Below are 21,736 nucleotides of genomic sequence, written 5' to 3'. Positions count from 1 at the left end.
TTTCCTGCGGAGACTTGGGATGCAGCAGCACCCTGGACAGCGCCCGGGTGCGAGCATCCCTAACAAAAAGACTAAGGTCTAAGCTGCCGTTCTCTGGAGAAGAGGCTACTTTGGCAGCATCCCCTCCCTCTCTCTCCTTCCTTCCCTCCACTTCAGCTTGCCTCCAGCCCTGGAACAGAAGGAAAGCCTTTGTCCTTTGGTACTTTGAACGGTTCAGGAGGTGCGCTGGGGGCTTTGACCCCATCCAGGGAAGCTCACCTCTGTCTCTGGGACCTGCAGACCTGCGGGAAATGCTAAACTGGTGAAGACAGGGGGGGGGGGGGGGGGGGGGGAAGTTGTGGGGGGTCTACTAGGGAGGAGAAAACAGAAGACAGAAGGTGGATGGTTTGTTTCCCGGGCTGATCTGGAAGGAATGATGACCGAGGAAGGATGTGCACCAGCGGCCAGATCATTGGGAGCCTACTGGTGCTCTCTGTGCTGGAGATAGGGCTGGGGGCATCCAGCGTGGCCGTGGGGGCAGTGAGCTTCAGCCTGGCCCTCAGAGAGCACCAGCCGCAGCTTGGAGACTCCTCTCCGGTATGGAGCGGGCTGTGTGTACGTTAAGCCATTTCACTCTCTCTTTAACTCTTGTTGCTGATGATCATTGCATGTTTAATAGCTCCTCCCCAGGAGGGAAGGCCATAATAAACCTCCCCCTTGCATGTCAGTCTGAAAAAGCATTCCCTGTGCATTGTTCCTGTGGGTAGGCTAAGCCTGTCCTCTGTGGTCCTTCTCTATTTGTTTGAGTGCCTGCTTAGGATGAAGACCCAAAGAAATAAGGAACTCTGGTTTACCCGGAGGGGGGAAAGGGTCTTCTGGGAGATGCAGGAATGGTCTTGATAGTGGGAATGAGGGGGTGACTTTTTCAAGAATGTCAAGGACATGTCCTCTGCCTCCTCTGTTCCCATGAGAAGGAAAGTCAGATGGAAACATGCCACGGGTTTCTTAAGATCATCAAGAAGTGGGGTTGAAAATATTCTTTGTCTTAGGGAAAATGGTCACCAGGACACACAAATGGAAATCCAGATGTGACAAAGCAGAGATGTGTGTGTGTGTGTGTGTGTGTGTGTGTGTGTCCATGTGTGTATGTATGAACAGTCTCATAAATCTCAGCCTATGCTAACATCCTCTGTTGTCCTTTTCTGCTAGTTCTCTCTAGATGATTATTTACCATCTATCAGCATACACCTGGAAACCACTTTAGAAGTTCTAGGCTATCACTTGTTTGTGGTAGAAGGTAGGTGGTAGACAACAAGAGAGTACAATTTGTAAGAACTCCTCTAATCACCTAGTTCCTACTGAGAGGTTTCATACATTTCATGAGGCAAGCTCTCAGAACAACATACCTTTTGTTTCTTCCCCTATAGGTAAGATTCATTAAAGCTTTAGGAACTCATTCTTTCTGCTAGGGAGAGATCAATGAAATAACTTGCAGTTCAGGCCTAACTGTGAAAAATTGTTGTTTTGTTGTTTACACCCTGGTTTCCAGTGAATCTCATTACTTCTAGATTCACATTGTCCTTTGGAAGATTGATATTAGAGGATGTGATTTTATTTTTCTAGTATTTCTAATAGTGAAATTATAAAATAATTTGTATTGTGTGCATTAAGGAAAAAGATGGTCAGTTGTATGTACAACTATAATAATCTCAAAGATATTTATTCTTAATTAAGGTCCTACCTAATACATGCAAATTGGTGAAGGTCTTCATGAAGTTATCTAATAAGAAGTCAAACTAAAACCTACCCTTCAGAATTAAAAGAATTAAATTAGAGTAGATTTTTTCTTACAAAAAGAAAAATGAAGTCTAGTTCCAAGAAAGCTATACATGTTCAGATAAGTGTGCAATTTGGCTTCAATAATGATAACTAAATTGTACAGCATGCTTTAGGGTTACAAACTTTTTATACACATGATCATGAGACATTCTTTTTGACCTGATCATAAGCAATTTTCTCAGTTTGATAGAACAAATATATGGAATTAGAGTTTATTAGTTAAGAGAACAGTGGAAACTTTCAAAATTAATTTTCTTCATCTTATAAAAAAAGAGTTCATTTTTGGAAGACTTGTGGCAACACCATAGCAGAGCAATGAATTTCCAACTATTCCCATGAAAAACTACAGTTACTATGAAATGTTATATAGCTCTAGGGGTCATAGCTGAGGGGAGGGCTAGCTTAACTAATGATTTGATGATCAGGTTTCCTACATTGTTTTCCAAATTTCTACCTTGGCAAAGCAAAATCATTTAGGGTAACTTGAGGTCATGACTCTTTGATGCCCAAACAGCAGACTTATTTATTGGAGAATAGGAAGGAGAGATCACTCAAATGTTTGTCATCATATATAAAAACGTATTTAGCACTTTGATGATTGACTCAGTTTCATTTCTCTGGTTGTTTGACATTATGGATCTGCATACTTAAAGAGGTCAGGGTTGGGTCTTCATGAGATTAAAATTTATGGTCAATTCAGCAGGAGAAAATAGTTATAACTTGTCATGACAAGAAGTGTCTGGGAGAAGGTTACTCAAATTACTTTAAATTGATGAGTTCAAGGTGGATGGGAATTGTTCCTAACTGCCAAAAGCAGCAAGTAATAACTGGGCAATTGGCCAGTGTTTGAAGGTGATGTTGTGATCAGAATGAACAGTGGCATTGAAGACCAAGGAAAAGTCATAGAAAAAGTACAAAGTGAAAAAGGAATGAAGTGGATGTGAAATTGCTTTTTCCTTGTCACATGGATGATAATAACATTAAGCTTTCTTGAAAGTAAACTAGTAGTGACTCAGTCATTTACTTTTGCAGTCCTCGTCCTAAAAAGACATAAAATCAGTCTTGAATGGGACATGAATTCAAAGGTCATCTCAATCAACCCATCCTTCAACATGAGTTCCCTCTACAACATAGCATCCACTCACTAATTCACAAAATAGCTCAATCCATATTTGCCTTGCAACTTAACTTATCTAGGTTTCCATTTCTTCACTCCAAAATAAGGGGATTCAAATAATTATCACAATAGTTATTTTTGGCTCAAAATTCTATGATTCTATGTGTCCTCATCATTTTGTAGCATTCATATGTTTGGAACTATCTCTTTTTTTCTCCCTACAAATACTACATAAAACAAACCCTTGGAAACAGTATAAAATACTGCAAAAATGTTGATTATCTAAAACTTCCTGTCTAGTGTCTTTCTTATTTGTTGGAATCTGGATGAAGTTCAGGGAGGACTTGATCTTAATTCCATCCCAGATGTTTACTTACAAATTGTGAAACATTAGGTGAGGTGTTGAACTTGTCTTACCTACAAAGAAACAATTAATCTCGTAATTGTTGTCTAAGGAGGTTGTTGGGAAGAACAAATGAAATGACTTATGTGCTTTCAAAAGCATAGTGATAGACATTTGAGTTATTATGATTATTTATTGTCTACATTAATTTACTTTACATAGTGCATCTAGTACTTCAGATGGGTAGAAATTTTATGAAGCTTCAGAGACCTTTTTGTTTAATATACTCATCCTTCACCATGACAACCCAACCAATTGTGTTGTATTAAAGTCCACATGTATGCAAATCTTAATCCAGACCATAGCAATCTAGAGATGATAGCCTATAAATGGTTACTACACAAAAAAGAAATAAAGCACTATTTTTCTATAATTCTAAAGTTCTTTTTCCTTTAGCTAAATCAAAAATTAAAGATAGAAAATATCATGATATAAGGAGTACCATTGGGTATGTGATATTTGAATCCAATTTATTCATGACACTCTAAGTGATTATTTTCTCCCAAGAATATGACTTAGCACTTGCTTACTCTGAAGTTCTCAACTTCACTTGAGAAACAATGCTAGGCATCTAGAAGAAAATAAACCATTTATCTTAATGTAACTTGTAGCAACTCTGAGTCTTTTTAATCCAAGTAAAACAGCAGATAGTTCAATAGACCTGGTAGGGTTGACTATCATTTTGAAACAGAACAATGATGAGTATTTCTAACCCTAGACCTTAGTAAAATCTTTGTTCTTCAGCAGCCAAAGATGCTTTTCAACTTCAGTAAATCACTATGGGGACATCTGATCCTTAACAACAATCTTCTCTACCATTCAAGAATGTATAGATTAAAAGCACTGTAGGTTATCAATTTCAATATTTCAGCTCTCAAATCTGAGTTGGATAATTTCAGACTAGATCATTTGAATCTTTTTTGGCTTAAATTACATGTATCATCAATGAGAAATGCCAGTAACTCTCTTTTAAACTGTAATGTGTTAGTTCTGGCATAATTGTTTGGGTAACTCACATCTACCTTTAAAAAAAGTATTGTTCCTGGCTCAGAAAAATCCAAATTCCAGGCTCAAAATTTGTGAACAATAGAATAAGTAACATCACATAGATGAGAAAAAATATGTTATTTTGAGGAAAAAGGCAATATATTAATTCTATTTTACTTTCAGAATCCTAAAATGAGTGACTTTTCCCCAGTTAGTTAACATAAAGTTTACCTGAAATCACAGCTCACTCAGTGTGAAGATTTTGGTTGTCTTAGCAACCAAATACAATTTCCAGGGGATTTCTATAATTATGAATGGAATATTCCAAATATTCAATTGGTAAACTGAAATATATCTGTCTTCACTATTTTAATGATTGGTATATGGATTGGTATATGGTGTTATTCTGTGTGGTCATTAGAGAGAACTGGGAGCACTAGAAGGACACTACACAAAAATATTTTTTCTTTGAATGGAAGGAAAATTTCCTCACCCTGTAACCATTCACAGATATAATGGGATGCTTCCAGAGATACTGGTTCCCTCTCATTTAAAATATTCCAGCAAAAAATGAATGACCAGTTATTGGAAATATTTTAGAGGGAATTCTCAATTGAACATTTGTGACTTCTGAGGTCCCCTGAAAGTTTAATATTATGAGACTATTTTATATCTATAAAATCCATTCCAATGCCTACCTTATAGCCTTTAGGTATGAAATCAGGGAGAAGCTAAAAATCAGTTGTTAAATGATGTTTGGGCATAACTATACTGACAAATATACTTAGAAAGTTGACTACAACAAAAGAATCTGTTTCCAAAATAGTAAGATAAAAAAGACTGTGAGAGAAGCCAAAACAAATGTAAAGATTAAGTAAGGTTTATCCAAGTAAAGCCAATTATAGTCTTTGCCTGGGGTGATTTTGCATATGCCAACTCTGCATCCTAAAATGCTGAGGATTGCTTTCATGGCAGTCTCAGTTCAAAAGGTGCTACCATTTGATTCTCCAAACAGGTATGGAATGTGGAAAATGCACATATTTGTATAGCCCAGGCAGGGGATTTTTTCCAAGACAGCTAATTGAAAAAAATGTAAAAGTTTAAAAGAGACAGAAGGTGAAGAAACTAAATTCAAATTATTTTATTGAATTTCAGCCAGAAAGAAGATGGTCCATTGTTGATTAGCTCAATGTAAAAGGTGGCCAGCTCTCATACTAAAGAACCCTTCCAATTAAAACAAAATAAATCTTTACATTAGAGAAAACTTTCAAACTTTCCCTTAGGGAACTTACTTGGTATCTCTAATTTATATTGTGTCTTTTAGATTTATAATAAAGTTGGGCAAAGGGAATAAGGGTATAGGTCAAGTTACCCTAGTGTTATGCTCAAAGCATAAAGTTGTAGGAATGGGATAGGAAGGGACACATGTATGACCCTGATAATTTTCTCTCCTTCCACAATTATCTTAGGATAATAATTATTATTGCTGTTGAGTTTTTTCATCTGTGATCAACTCTTTGTGACCTCATTTAGGGTTTTCTTGATAAAAATATGGAAGTGTTTTGCCATTTACTTCTCTAGATTATTTTCCATATGGCAAAACTGAGGCAAACGGGGTTAAGTGATTCACTCGATGTCAAACACTTACTAGCTGTCTGAGACTGAGTTTGAACTCAGTTCCTCCTTATTCTTGGGCTGGTACACTATCCACTGTGCCACATAGCTCCCCAGAATAATAGTAGTGAGAGTAGGTGGTGAAGTGGATAGAGCACTGGACTGGAAACTTGGAAGATTCCTGTTCCTGAGTTCAAATCTGAACTCAGGATTTTTACGAGTTCTATGACCCTGGACATATAATTTAAGCCTATTTGCCTCAGTTTTCTAATTTGTAAAATGACCTGGAAAAGGAAATGGCAAATCATTATATCTTTGCCAGGAAAAGTCCAACTTTGGTCATTTTGAGTCAGAAACAACTGAACAACAAAACAAAAATAATTTAGTTTATGAAACCCATTTTATAGCAAGGATTAAAGAAATAAATTGACTTGCCCAAATTCATGCAACTGGGGAAAGGCAAATCTGGGATTTGGATGCAGGGTCTTTGATTGCAAATCTAGTATTTTTTTTAACTATTCCTCAAAGCAATAAATCTATGAATATTTTTTTTCAAACATATTTCTATTATGTACTCGGTTTAATTACCATTCCTGGAAAATACAGAAGCAGAAAACTTAGTCCCGGTCCTCAGGATTTGTTTCAGATTCATTGACTGGACAAAAGTAAAACAAACTAAATAATGACTAGTATAACATAGTCTGTAATTAATTCTTGAATTGTCTGAGAGTCAGCAGATGACTTCAGGAAAAAAGAAGGCCTGAATCTCTGGCTGATTTTGAGGATCAAATAAGCCATGTGAAAATATTTAATTTAGGTTTAGGGCATTGAAAAGTTATATGTAAATAAAAATTGTTGATATTATGATTGAGAGACTGTGTAACATAAAGATTAGTTGATCCAGACTCCAATGACCTATTTTCAAATCCCAGCTCTGCCACTTTCTGAGTAATCAACTTGCTATATAATCAACACTTCAAAATCGTTGTCTATAAAATGGAGTGGAGTTGGACAATTTATAAAGAACCTACCTAACTCTGAATTTATGATCCTTTCATCTTGGAAGAATGGTGAGAAATCAGATAGGTAAAGGGAATAAATAAGGGAGAGCATTCAAGGAGAAAAGCAGCCACAGAACACAAACTATGTTTGTGGGACAGTTTATGGGGCTAACATGGATAGAATTTATAATTATTTTAATAAAATATAAGGACACCTAGATGGATAGGTAAGATGCATTATAGAGGACCTTTCAATCCAGGAAAGTGTCAGCTTTGGTTGTTTCCTTAGGACCACAGCCAAAGGCCCTAATTAAAGGACTCTGTTGATTAAAACCAAGGTCACATGTTCAGTGAAAGCTTTCAATCCCACATAGATCAACCCTAAACTTGGGAGATCATCATCTCATCCCCACTGGAGTATGATCATAAGGTACAGCAAATAAATGGAAATCAATAGAGATTTGCAAATCTCTCACTCAGCATCTATTCCCTATTGAGGATTGGTCAAACCAAGAGGCTTCTATGCTATTATTAATTATTATTATTAAGCTCAGAAAATAAATTTTCATTAGGCAGTCACTGTTATTTTGCTTCTTGACTTTCAGCTTTCTTACATGTTATTAGTTATATAGCATGCAAACAATCTCATTAGCAATGAAGTTATGTTGGTCCCTTTGTCTTTAAATGAGTTGGTTTTTTTTAATTCAAGATGACTTCTAAAAAGGGTGAGTTTTGGTCTTCTATAGCTATCCAATGAAAGAATCAGTTCAAATTAGTTTTGAGTGAAATTAAGTAGGCCCACATAAACTTATGAAATGGAAGAATCCTCAGAGGCCAATAATTAGTCAAATCCTTGAGTAAACAAGCACCTTGTTTGATAACATGTCCTACACATGGTAATCTAGCCCTTGCTTAAATACAAGAAAACCCATGATGTTTTGGGGCATCTTATTTCACATTTAGAAAGACACACATAAACACACAAGGATTGTCTTTTGGGGCTAAACATACATAATTCATTCAGGTGATCCTTCTATGGCATAAAATCAAGGTCCTTCATCATCTGGGCCTCCCTGCTCTGGAAACTATCCAAATTTTCAATGTCCTTCCTAAAATGTAGAAGTTTGTTTAATCCTCCAAATGAATATTTACTGAATCTCCTCATCTCTAACTGCCAATAGTTAAATCCTTCTTTCTTTGTCTCCCAGAAATTATTCTCCTGCACAACTTCTTCTGAGAAGTTCATATAATTCAGTTAATAATACTACTAATAACAGCAAAGGTTTATATTGATGCCACCATTTATTTCTTCTGAGCTCTGAGTGCTCCTGTTAGTTCAGTTGTATTGACATTCTGCCACTTTTGGTGAGAAATATGCTTCATTTATTGGGCATGAAACCTGAAGAACAGAGAAGTTAATTTTTTTGGATGAAGATTATATTCATTATGATCTAAACCAATGTCTGCTTTTTCTCATCCAAATATATAATCAATGAACTAGAATAAAAGGAAAAAGATGACCATGCAGTCAATTTGGGGTGTGGTAAAGGATCCCTGAAATGCAAGCTCCATCTGGATTTTGGTTCAGGGATGTGGTATCTTATCGATTTAGGGATGGGGTATGCCAGGGAAGTTGTTTGAGCTCTGGTTATGTTGGCTTCCCTTGGGAAGACAGAAATTCTCTCACTTTGACAATGAGATAACCTAGAGATATAAAACTCAATGAGAATGAATGACAAGTCAGAAAATCACAAAGTCAATATTGATAACCTAGAGTGTGAAACTTTCTCCCCAAAGCTTCAAAAATAGAAGGGTCTATAGAGGATAATGAGTCTAGTCACTTCCCTGTTCAAATCTGTATTAGATTTCAGATATATTAAGTTCGACATTTTTATTAGAGCATATTTACAATAGGGAACACTAATTAATTCCATTTAACCATTCTTGAAGCCAGAAATATTAAATCCATCATTGCAATTCATGGGAATTTTGAAAGTTAGTATACGCTTGGCCTAATTTAAAAAAAAAAAAATCAAACTTCTATTGTAACAAGAATAATTCCCCAGTGCTTTGGCTAGCATTTAGAGAAAAAAATTCTCTAGATAACAGATTATTATCAACATGAACTAGAAAACAAAGTGGCTTTCCTATAGCCTTTAAAAATACTTCTTTAAACAAATGAAAATGTGGTTGCAAGGTAGACATGCATCACTAGGACTGTCAGTTTCCTTATTGGTAATTTGCTTTTACAGATTCCTTTCAGTTTTAAGTCAGTCATTTGTGAAATATTCTCATCCATCCACCACTTAGTGAGCCATTCCATCTAAAAAGCAACAGTTAAACCAAAGTAATGGGCATAGTTAACGCATCTCATGGTACCTGCACCATATTACCTCACCTCTGTATGAAGTGCATAAAGGGGCATTCTTTCCAATCTTCTCCAGAGTTGACTGATAATTACAGTGACCACTTTCCATTTTGTTCAGTTTTATTTTTTTATTTAAATAATTGTAACCATAAAGCATATCATTTTCCTGGTTGTATTAAATTCATCCTGGAACAATCAAATATGCTTTCCTGGTTTCAATAAATTCCTCATATTTTTTCATTTCTTGTTCCATAATATCATTACATTTTATTCAAATGTGATAATTTATTCAGCAATTTCTTGGTTAATAGCCATCACTGCTGTTTCCTTTTTTACTACTACAAAAATAAGTTACTCTGAAAGTTTTGTTATACATTTGACTTTTTCTGTTTGTTCTTTAAAAGTAATATTTCCAAGGTTAAATAAGAACATTCACTTAAAATGCAGAGTATTCCATTCAAATTTGTCTTCCTAATTGTTTGAACCAGTTTCCAGATCTAACATTAGGATACTTTTGTTCTTGTCTTTCTATGGCTTCTTCAATATTTACTTATTTTCATTTTTGTCATCTTTTTCCCTCAGATTTTTAAGTGTGAAGTGAATTCCACATGATGTGGTTTTTTCCTAACATTTATTTTGAAGTTTGCAATTCCAAACTTTGAGAAATCAATCATATATTTTCACCACTACTCTATTTGGAAATGGTTCTTGGCTTGATTGAAAGAGTTTTGGAACTGGAATCAGGAAGATTTGAATTCAAGCACAGCCTCAGACACTTACTAATCATGTAAATAACTTAGTCCTTTGTCCACCTGAGTTTCTTCTCAAAATTGGGAAAATAAGAATACCAAACTTACAGAGAATATATATATATATATATGCATTATTTTCAAATAATAATGATATTTATGCGTGTTGGCAGGTATATATGGGTATTTACAAACATGTATGTATATGCTTCTATATGTAGCAATGAATACATATATGCTTATAGCCTTGTTTATTTTATATATAGCTATTATTATCACCATCATTCATTGTTTATAATAGTCAACAAATGTATATTAAGCATTTATTATGCATCAAGCATTTACTGAGTGATAGAGATCTAAAAAAGGGTAAAAAGGTGACAGTCTAAGGAGTTCACATTTTAGTGGTAGAGAAAGTACATAAAAAAAAGAAATAAGAGAAGCCACTAGCAAATTATGGGGCAATGGAAAGACATCCTGCAAAAGATGAGATTTGAGCTGTGTCTTGAAGGAAGTAAGGAAGACTTAATAGGTAGGAATGAAGAGGTAGAGGATCCTGTCTTAAAAGAAAGTCAAGATGATGGAACAAAGATGGAAGACAGAGGATTGTTTATAAAGAACCCCAAGAAACTGTGCATGAGAATAACTGAAGTGTAGGAATCCTGAAAAGATAAGAAGAAAACAAATTGTAAAGAGTTTTAAAAATCAAAGAGAAAACTATTTCTTTTCCTCTAAAGGAATAAGGAGCCTTTGGATTTTATTCATTAGAGGAGGGATCTATTTTCATAGAAAATATTTTCATAGAAAATAGAGGGATAAACTTCTTAGAAAAAAATTACTTTTGCAGCTGAGTGGAGAATGGATTTGGAAGTAATAAAGAATTGAGCTAGGGAAACCAATTAGGAGCTATTTAAATAGTCTAGACAATTAATGAGGGACATAACTTGAGAGTGACTGAATGGAGATAAGAAGATATATATGAGAGATAATGTGAAGGTTTTAAAAAACAGAATTATCATTGAATTTGAAAAATGAATGAAAAAGTGAAGAATCTATAATGACACTAAGGTTGAGAGTCTATTTGACTGAGAAGATATCATATATATGTATATGTATATATATGTGAATATTTATGTGCAGCATATGAATCATGGACATGGTACAGTCATATAAATGAAATCCTAATTCCTAGCATCTTATCTAGGGAAAAAACCACTGGCCAGAAACCATACTTTTATATATTATTTTTACTCTAAAATGTATAATATATTACAGGAAATAGCATTTTATAATGTCTCAATATGTATCTTATTATGACATTAATATAATAGGCACGATATTATATAATTCATTATAATTATAAGTACTTTTCCCCCAGTCATTCCCCTTCTTATTACTACATTGATTTTGTTTGTGTACAATAATTTTAATTTTATGAAGTCAAGTTCTCCCTGGGGATTTCATTTATCCCTTGTTTTATTACTTGCTTTTTGTAAGAAACATATTTTAAAGAATTAAATTTGAAGTTTCCATGAGTAAGGTTCATTTAATCAATGGGAAAAAAAGATTTGCAGGTAAAACTCCTCCTTAGTGAATTCCAGAATCTGAGTTTCCCTCTTCCTTGCTATTTTTCAGAGGATATGCAATAATAATAGCAAAGGACCTCCTTTACTTGTCAAGCTGAGAATCATCACTGGATTATTTTAAAAGAAGAAAAAATATCACATAGCAGAAATGGAACAGAACACAATGCATAATGCATTAAAAATGACATTGAGTTAACAGTGTGGGGGTGATGTGAGGATGTATTGAAATTCTGAGGAATCAGTGCAATTTTTCCTATATCCTGAAGGGTTTCAGTTTCTGGCCAGTGATGTTTTTTTTCTAGATAAGATACTAGGAATTAGGATTTCACTTTTATGACTGTACCATGTCCATGATTTGTATGTGGCATGTAAGTATTCACTTTTTTGATTAGTGTTCTTCCATGATTAATGTCTTCATTTCTCCATTATTTTCACTTGTTGTCTACTTTGCTGCTGGTGGGGGCTTGTGCTGCGTCTGCCCCTGTGGTATCCATATCAGTTTAACTTACAACTGACTTAGCTAGTCCCCAATTCATAGATATCTACCTTATGTCCATTTATTTGCTAATATAAAAACATCAAAAGTATTACTATGAATACTTTGAGAAATATTTAATCTTTCTATCTTGGATTCCCTTGGCATGCAAAGGTATGGACATTTCAGTCACTTTCTAGATGAATGCACTAGCATGCCTGTCTTTCCACATTGACTGTTCCAATTTCCAACATTGACTGTTTCTAACTCTCAGCATCTTTTCCAGGTTCTTGAATTTAGGTGAAATCTCAGAGTTGTTTTTATTTTCATTTGCTTATTAAACTTGACTTATTAAAATGGTTGCATCCTTTGACTGTTAATCCACTAGGGAAAAGAATTTTTTTATTTGCATCAATTCTTTATGTATCTTATATACTAAATGCAAAGTTTGTTTTCTAATTCACCATTTCTCTTCCTATGCTAAACCTAATTTTTGTTCATGCAGTCTTTTCAATTTCATGTACTTAAAATTATCTCTTGTATCTTTGGTGATTTCCTCCATCCCTTGTTTGGTTAAAATATGACTCTGATCAGAGCCACTCTTACATTTAACTACAAATTGCTTTTATCTTCTGGTTGCAATTATAAATTGAATGTCAAAACAGATACAATTAATTTCCGTAGTGGGAAAATGAGTTAAGTAGTTTACATCAACTAACAGGGCAATATCTTAGGGATTCTCGATCCATGTTGTCTGCTTTCACTGACAAGGACTAAGGACCATCTTGTATTTGCCATTGTTTCAGGGATTCCCTTTGTCAAAGACTTCATCACCAGCCTATGTTTCTTGAACATATGTATGGAAATAATTATCCTCAAAAAGTAAAATCATTTAATTGTTGGGACAGTATTCGAATCCCTTCTTATATGGTAGAGTGTGCCAATGTTTGTTCTTCTAGCACAGTCTTCAATAATCCAGAATTATCTAGACTCCATAATGACACAGCTGAGGACCAACAGAAGTACAAACAACTTACATATGTATAATAATAATGTTTGTCCTTCATTTTCAAAGAAGACCATGACATCAGGGAGGTAGCACCATGACAAGCACGTGAATTGGATTTGAATGGGGTGAGGGCACTGTGCTAAATTATCAGCCTCACTTTCTCCTCCAAAGGGCCACATAGGAATCAGGACTACTAGAAAAGGCCCTGTATGTGACACAATCAGGGTGAAGCGACTTGCCCAAGATCACACAGCTAGAAAGTGTCAAGTGTCTAAGGCCGCATTCAAACTCCCTTCTCCTGACTCCAGGCCCAGTGCTTTATCCACTGTGCCACCTAACTGCCTACATATGGATATACATATACATATATACATGTGTGTGTATCAAACAATAGCTACAAATTATTATCTCCCACAAAACATGAGTTTTTCAGGAACATATAGTCATAGAATTTCTTCAGCTTCAAGTATATTAGAGGCCATTAAGTACAATATCTTCCTGTTATAGCTGAAGTAAGTGAGGGTAAGAGTAGTAAAATGACTTGTCACTGAATTAGTCAGTATCCAAGGAAGGTTTTGCATTAATGTCCTATTTTCAAGTCTGACATTCAACTACCATCCAACAACCTCTATCAAACAACAACCAACATCTTTGGAGTTATTAAGTTTGTGATGCCTTTTGCACAATTTAAGTCCTTTGAATCTTATGCAAACTTTATGCCATTGGTGCTCCTATTACTTCCATTTACTCAGTAGGAAACTGAGGCAGAAGGATCTTGCCCCGGGGTCAAATATGGGCAAAGTCAGAGGAGGAATTGGACCTCAGGTTTTCCTGCCCCTAAACGAAGTTCTCCATTCTCAAAGGTAAAGAAATTCACAGATTTGAGAACATTCACTTTAAATTTCAACAGTCCCTCTTTGTTCTCTTTCCAGAGGGAGGTATTACTCAGGAGTTATTTGGAGAGAGAAACTAATGTTTTCAAAGCTACCTGGGTATTTTCAAGCCCCTGGAAAGCCATTGCTGAGCACAGGCAAGGTGGAGAAATGCCTTAACAGAGTCCTTAAAAACAGCCAACTCATTTGTCAATGCCTAACTCGTAATGTTTAGAAGAAACTTCAAAGTCCTGCAGTTCTAAATGTTGGCAACCAGGGTGCTGTGTTGTGGTTTCCTTTTTTAAAAAGAGAAATCCAAAGATTTGAGAAACAAAATTGCAATCAGCTATGCCTCTCCGAAAAGAAAAAATAACATTTCTGGGCACAGCTTTTTCAGAAAGACTTGTGAATAAACATGTTCCCATATTCTGCCGTAGGGTGCATTATTTCAATAAACAAGTCACAGATGATTCCATTAAATGAAATGCCTTAAAATCCACCCTCTTAAAACAGTCTTGTCATATGAGAGCCATGCATGTCCATATTCATGTCCCAGAGGCCCTCACTAAATCAAAATAAGGACTGAATTTGGGGGCATATTATGAAATTTAAACATTCTCGCTTAATGTAAACCCATTTCCCCCCCACTCAGCTATAATCAACGCAAAAGGCATTCTTTAAACAAACAGTTATGTTGGCAAAGTATACAACAACCCTAGTTCTAATTCATGACATTTCTAAAATTTTCCTTGCTCCCAGTTAACCATGTGTATTTGTGTGTATGTGTGTGAACATCTGTGACTAGATATGAAACATAATTTCATTGGTATAGGAAATTATGATATGTTGAAATCCTCTCTAATATTAATATTAAATATTTAATATTAAAGTCTTCCATCTGTTCTGAAACTTAGTCTTAGAGGGTATGACCAGCATTTAACAGAGGCAAGATTTGAATTCAGGTCTTCTTAGCCCTGAGTCTTCTATTCTCTATGTCCTACTGTTCCTTATATAAGGACAGTATTAGGAGAGACCTGGCTTGGAAGTCAGGAAGACATACATTCAAGTATTACCTTTGTACATCTTAGCTCTGTGACCCTGGGCAGGTTAATGAATGCCTAAAGTTCCAGGTTACCCTGAAAGATTATATATGATATTACAAATGCTTACCTTCATTGGTAGAAGGAGGAAGTTTTCTATCTCACTGAGCTCATGAGCCCAGTATCTATCTCTATTGTTAAGTGCAAATAAAAATCAGCAGGGGATAATAGAGAGCTTGTTCATGTCCTGCCTCTGAAAATCTTTGGCTTTGTGACTTTGGGCATATAATATGATTTCTTATGGCCCTCCCTGGAAATGCACTAAGATCATAATTTGAGAAAGAGTTGGTGATTTGCATTAGTAGACAGCGTTTCCACATAAGGAGTACACTATGTTGATGAAATTAGAGGTCTGGAACAACAAGAAAAGAATGAGCCCATAATGGCTGGGTCATAGGGTCACTCTAGGATCAAATGAAATAATGCCCATAAAATGCCATATAAATGTCAGTTAGGATTAGAATCATTCTTTTGACATTTTCTTTGGTCCTTAAGTTCAGTCCTTTTTAGAAACTTTCAAAAGAACAAAATAAGACAGAGCTGGGGAACTCTTACACTGCCTTTCTTCAAAGCTCCCATCTGGAACTCATTACTAGCTATGGGCTGTCCAGCAACTGGGACCTTGACATATCGAATTGCGACACAAAGAGTTCTCCGGAAGCTGGAAAGTAAATACTTTGTGCCTTATAAAGACATTCTCAGAAGTCGATACTCAGTGCCAGACTGACTTGAAACCCATACTAGAGATTATTCCAAACTATCTTCCTCTGCCCCCAGCAAGCCAACTGCATGTTGGGAAGCAATGGGCAGTAGGATCCCCTCCGGCTTTTCCTAAGAAGATGAATCATGGTCCAGAATGTCTGAATCAATCAGATTGATTGTTCCTGTGGGTTGTAGGATCAGACTGAATATTTTGTTTGGGAAGCAAGAGAGATAGCACAGGTTCTATGTATTTGTTATTTCTCTGGACCATATATGAAATCATCTGTTTATTCTGTTTTTTACATGAGATCTCTTCTTTTTCTCTTCCATTCTTGGAAATGATTACATTTAAGCCTATCTCCAGGCAGTTAGTTTTCTGCAGAATTTCTTAAGTTGAGTTTCACAGACACTCAAGGTGGCCTAGGGTTAGATTGGAGGGAGTCTGTAGTTAGATTTCATGGGAATCTATGAACTAAGATAGGATGCTTTACACTAACCTTTGAAATTCGACTCTTTTTCAGCTATGCATGCAATTGAAATAGCTCATAGGCTTTGCCAGAAATTCAAGTGAATCCTTTCAAGAATACAGAAATGTTCTCATATGCTTCCATAGGATGCATTATTTTTATAAACAAAAATAAACATTATTTCAATAAAAATAAAAAAATAATATCCACAAGTTTGTGGTAAAAGGAACATCAAATCATCAAATTTGGAGTTTAATCACCTGGTTTCAATATCAAACTCTGACATGCATTCTCTCTGTGATGTTAGGATGGTCAGACAATTTTCTGGCCCTCAGATTGTCTGTCTAGCTAAATGCTGGATGTCTTCTATGGTCCCTTCCAATGCTACAACCCTATGATCTTAAGGTTCACCTCTGCTAAAATTATCAAATGGTTTCTGTTCATATGATGTATTGATCTTTGTATAGGTTCTTTTCATCTTTCTAGAAGTTTCCCATGGGTGATCTCCTTTCCCTCTGCCTGTCCTCAGGTCCCACAGTGTTTCCTTCCTTCTCCAGCAACCCTCTGTCACTAATCCTATACTCTTCTCATACCCATAATCTTTCAATAAGTAATCATCAGACCTTTGAGATCATTAAACTCAAATCCTTGATTTCATAGAGGAAGATGTCTAGGACTAGAAAGGGAAAGTCATAAGGGTAGAAGGGACACAATCAGTCTATGAGAGTAGGTCCTCAGCTCCTGAAGGGGACCCAACCCAAATTCTGTTACATCATTGGCTACATGACTGGGTAGGAGGAGCATTTTAACATCTTGGAGTCTCTTCTTCCTTCTCTGTAAAATGAGGGGGCTTGAGTAGAGAGACTCAGAATCCCATCGAGTTTCCATCTAGTATCCCTTTTTGATGCTTTTCCTGTCCAGGCCTCCTAGGGCAGCTAGGTGGCTTAATGGATAGAGCACTGATCTGGAAATTGGGAAGATTCATGTCCCTGAGTACAAATCTGGTCTCAGACACTTCCTAGCTGTGTGACTCTGGGAAATTCCCTTACCCCTATTTGCCTCAGTTTCCTCACCTATAAAAATGAACTGAAGAAGGAATACAAAACTATTTCAGTATCTTTGCCAAGAAAGCTCTAAATGAGATGATGAGGAGTTGGACCTGAATGTAAAAATGACAGAATAGCATCCTTGCCTAGTCCTGAATTTCAGACTAGGTGATAAGCTTCTCCACTGGATCTAGTCTGGTCTGGCTTTCATTCTTTGGCAAGTCAGAGTCATTCTACATCTAAGGATAGCCTGTAATGGGGTGACCACAGATAAATGACGTCCTCTGATATGGTAATTACTTTCTGGGCTACATCCCAAGCCTTCCACCTTAGGAAACCTGGACGGTGTTAGAGAACATTGTACAAACAAATTGGCTTCTGGAAAGGTCCACAGTAATTTCCTCCAAGAGAAAGTGTGATGGTCTCAGAGCATTTTTCTCTAAGCAATTGTGAAAATAGTTTAACAAAGTGTTTTTTATGCTTTGCGGGGTATGGAATTCTAGAAGAGCATATCAAAGGCTTGGCCAGATGCCTTTTTTTTTATTATTTCCCAACTGTAGGAGATATAATTTATTCCATGCTGTAAATAACTATCTTGAGTTTAAAAAATAAGGACAGTGAAGGAATAGGGTTCAGTGAAATCAGTAATTCAAATTGTTAGAGAACTTATCTCTGATTCTCAAATTTTACAGATAAAGAAACCAAGACTTTGAGATGTTAAGTGACTTGCCTCGGGTCACAGAATAAATTCCCCCATTTGAACACTGAGTTTCCTGACTCTAAAGTCATCTCACTGGCCACCATACCATCCATTTTCAATATGAGAGATGTTAATCATCAAGTCCTTGATAGGAATGGAGGAGAAGAGTAATTATTTTAGGAGATGTTATATGCTTTGGTGCTTGTAATTTTTTCATTAAAAATCAGTTTTTTAGGGTAAACTGAGTCCTTGTTATTGCAGAGGGACAGACCAAGAATTCAACAACATTTTGCTATTAGTTAATTTAGCAGATCTCTATCTTTTTAGAAGAGAGGGAAAAAAACTGTAGGATATAGTGATTCCTATAGGCAATAGGAATATAGGAAGCTTCTAAATAGGCCTAGCGTTTGGATCTGAATTTGTTTACTTCTGAAAATTTTCTTTGTAATTCATTAATTTTTTTCTAACTACATGCAAAGGTAGTTTTCAGCATTCGTTTTTTTGTAAGATTTTGAGCTTTATATTTTCCCTCCCTCCCTCCCCTCTCCTCTCCCCTTGACAGTAGTAATCGGATATAGGTCATACATACATAACTATATTAATCATATTTTCATTGCTTATGTTGCTTTCCACTGGGAGTTACTTCCTTCTTTACTAGTTCCTATAAGTCTTTTCCATGATTCTTCAAAGTCTTCATTTTTAGAGTGTAATAATACTTTATTATATTCATATATAATAGATTATTAAGTTATTACCTCATCACTGGATATCTATTTTAATCTCAGTTATTTCCTAATGCAAAAAATGCTATCATATTTTGGTATATAAAGGACTTTTATTACTTTCCTGAATATTTTCTTGATTTTGTTTTTGTTTTTGACAAGGCAATGGGGTTAAGTGACTTGCCCAAGATCACGTAACTAAGTAATTATTAAATGTCTGAGACTACATTTGAACTCAGGTCCTCCTAATTCCAGGGTCCGTGCTCTATCCACTGTGCCACCTAACTGCCCCTGAATATTTTCAAAGTCAAGTCTGGGAGGAGTAATGACTAAGGAACAAATGAGAAAGCAGGTCTCCAGACTAGAAGAAATCTTGGAGGTGTTCATCTTAATCAATCACCACCTCTACTACAGGTCATGAAATTTTGTTCCCCAAGCCTCACGAAGTGAACAATTGCTCATCATGAGGCTAGAGTGGGATCTAGGTAGAGAAAGGGAATGGTAGAGGATTTGGGGGCAAATGGGAAATTCATGCTAAATTTTCAAAATATAAATGCAACAAAAGGAATAATTTAGTACAAATACATCCAATTATGATGAAATAGACATCAATGATAGAATAAGCATTTATTAAACAGCTGCCATGTACCAGGCACAGCAACAAGTAGGCACCAGAGATACAGTGATAAAGGGTAGATATGTCTAGATATGAAATTTGTTTATCCTGCTCAAATTCTCCTGAAAATGTAAAATAATACATTGTATTGTATTGTATTAAAATAATAAGGCAGGGTGGCAGAGTGATAAGAACTCTCAATCACACTAATCCCTTTTTTTAAAATCAATTTTAAGGGACTATCTTTTGTTTTTAATATCACCTTTATTTATAAACTGTATTCTGTCACCTTCCTAATGAAAGAGAACTCCCTTGTGAAGAAAAAATACAGAAAAACAAAAAAGCAGTTCAGCAAAGGTAACCAACATATCCCCTAAGTTTGAGGGTATGTGTAGTGTCCCCACCTCTGCAAAGATGACAGGGAGGAATATTGGAAGTTTGTTGATCACTCCATTAACAATGGGCTGCCCATTGCTTATGCTGCTTTCCACTGGGAGTTACTTCCTTCTTTACTAGTTCCTATAAGTCTTTTCCATGATTCTTCTAAGTTTTCATTTTTAGAGTGTAATAATACTTTATTATATTCATATATAATAGATTATTAAGTTATTGCCTAATCACTGGACATCTATTTTAATCTCAGTTATTTCCTAATGCAAAAAAATGCTATCATATTTTGGTATATAAAGAACTTTTATTACTTTCCTTGGTGCATATGCCTAACAGGGAAACTTCTCAGACACAGGGTAGGAACTCATTTGTTTCTTGATTAATTACAAATTACAATTTGAATAAATTCACAGCTTCAATAATAGTTTATTATTGAATCTGTTCGTCCCCAGCCACTCGGGAATGGCTCATTTATTTCCTTTCATCTTTGCTAATCCATCAGGTGGGAGGTGAATCTTCAGAACTGTTTTGCTTTTATTAATGTTTTGAAACAAGCTTCCATCTGGTTTTTAAGAGCTTATCATTTTTCTTTGGAATTGTTCTCAAATATTTAAAGTAGTTCTTTTTTTCTTTAAATGTTTTTGTGATATATTTCTATAAGTGCTGCACGTGTCTTGCTATATTTATTGCCAGATGTTTCATGCTATTTATCATTATATTAAGTAGAAGTTATTGCTGTTCAGTCATTCAGTCATGTCTGGTTCTTTGTGACTCCATATGGGATTTTCTTGGCAAAGATATTGGAGTTATTTGCCATTTCTTTGTCCAATGGATTAAGGAAAAAGATAGGCAAAGTGATTTGCCGAAGTCAAATTTGAACTCGGGTCTTTTTGTCTCCAAACCCAAAACTCTGTGCATTGTATCTCTTAGCTGCCTTACCAGAGCTTACTTTTTCCTTATTTTCTCAAGATTACTGCTATTACTATTTTTAAATGCCAGTGATCTTTCAAATTTGCCTTTTTCTTAAACTAGTCATTGTTTCAATTAGTTGCTTTGATGATTTTCTGGGTTTTGCAAATAAAGGAAGTATCGTATCATCAGAAAATAGTTATTTTGATTCTTATCATTGCTTCTATTTTTTAATTTCTTTTGCTTAGTGGTATTGATAATAATTCTAGAATAATTTCAAATACTTTAAAACTATGTCCATTTTTTAAAATTTACTAAGTTTAGTAGACACTGTTCAAGGCTCTAGGAAATCAAAAATATAAAGAAATAATTCTGACCTTCAAGGAGATTACAGTCTACTCATGCACCTTATGCTTATTGTTAACTTCTTTTTCAGTCTTGTCTGATTCCTCATGACTCCATGTAGGATATTCTTGGCAAATAAAATAATGAAATAGTTTACTATTTTCTTCTCCAGCTCATTTTATAGATGAGGAAACTGAGGCAAACAGGGTTAAATGGCTCAACCTGAGTCATACAGCTAGTAAATGTTTGAGGTCAGATTTCAAGTTGGGAAGAGATGAGTCTTCCTGATTCCAAGTCTAATGCTCTATCTATGCTAACTGCTTACCCTCCAAATATATTCTTATAAAGATGAAGTAATGAGAGAGAGACAGACAGACAGAGAGAGACAGAGAGAGAGAGAGAGAGAGAGACAGAAACAGAGACAGAGAGAGACAGACAGAGAGAGACAGAGAGAGAAGAGAAGAGGAGAGGAGAGGAGAGGAGAGGAGAGGAGAGGAGAGGAGAGGAGAGGAGAGGAGAGGAGAGGAGAGGAGAGGAGAGGAGAGACAGAGTCAGAGAAACTGAGAGATTGAGACAGAGACAGAAACAAAGAGACACACAGAGAGAAAGAGCACTGGTACTTTGTAGATAAGAGAATTTTTGCTGAGTCATGAGGAAACCAGAGGAACTAAGAGGTAGACTCATGAGTCTCATAAATATGATTCTTTCTTTTGATGCTTTAATTCTGTCCTACTCATCTC

General features: G+C 35.6%; 1 protein-coding gene across 2 annotated transcripts in view; it reads left to right on the top strand.

The window, feature by feature from the left end:
* The first annotated feature begins 429 nt into the window (after nt 1–429).
* The window catches only part of TMEM196 (transmembrane protein 196), a 58,102-nt gene continuing 36,795 nt past the window's right edge, over nt 430–21,736 (top strand). Inside the window, exon 1 of one of the 2 annotated variants that reach the window (XM_074195038.1) lies at nt 430–576. In XM_074195038.1, coding sequence (XP_074051139.1) covers nt 430–576 — 147 coding nt within the window. Of the gene's footprint in view, nt 595–21,736 lie in introns of both variants that reach the window. The other variant, XM_074195037.1, reaches the window with a different exon arrangement.

This window comes from Macrotis lagotis, chromosome 7, assembly GCF_037893015.1.
Source record: "Macrotis lagotis isolate mMagLag1 chromosome 7, bilby.v1.9.chrom.fasta, whole genome shotgun sequence".
Lineage (NCBI taxonomy): Eukaryota > Metazoa > Chordata > Mammalia > Peramelemorphia > Peramelidae > Macrotis > Macrotis lagotis.
Note: the sequence above shows the minus strand (reverse complement) of the source record. Positions and strands in the feature narration are given on the sequence as shown.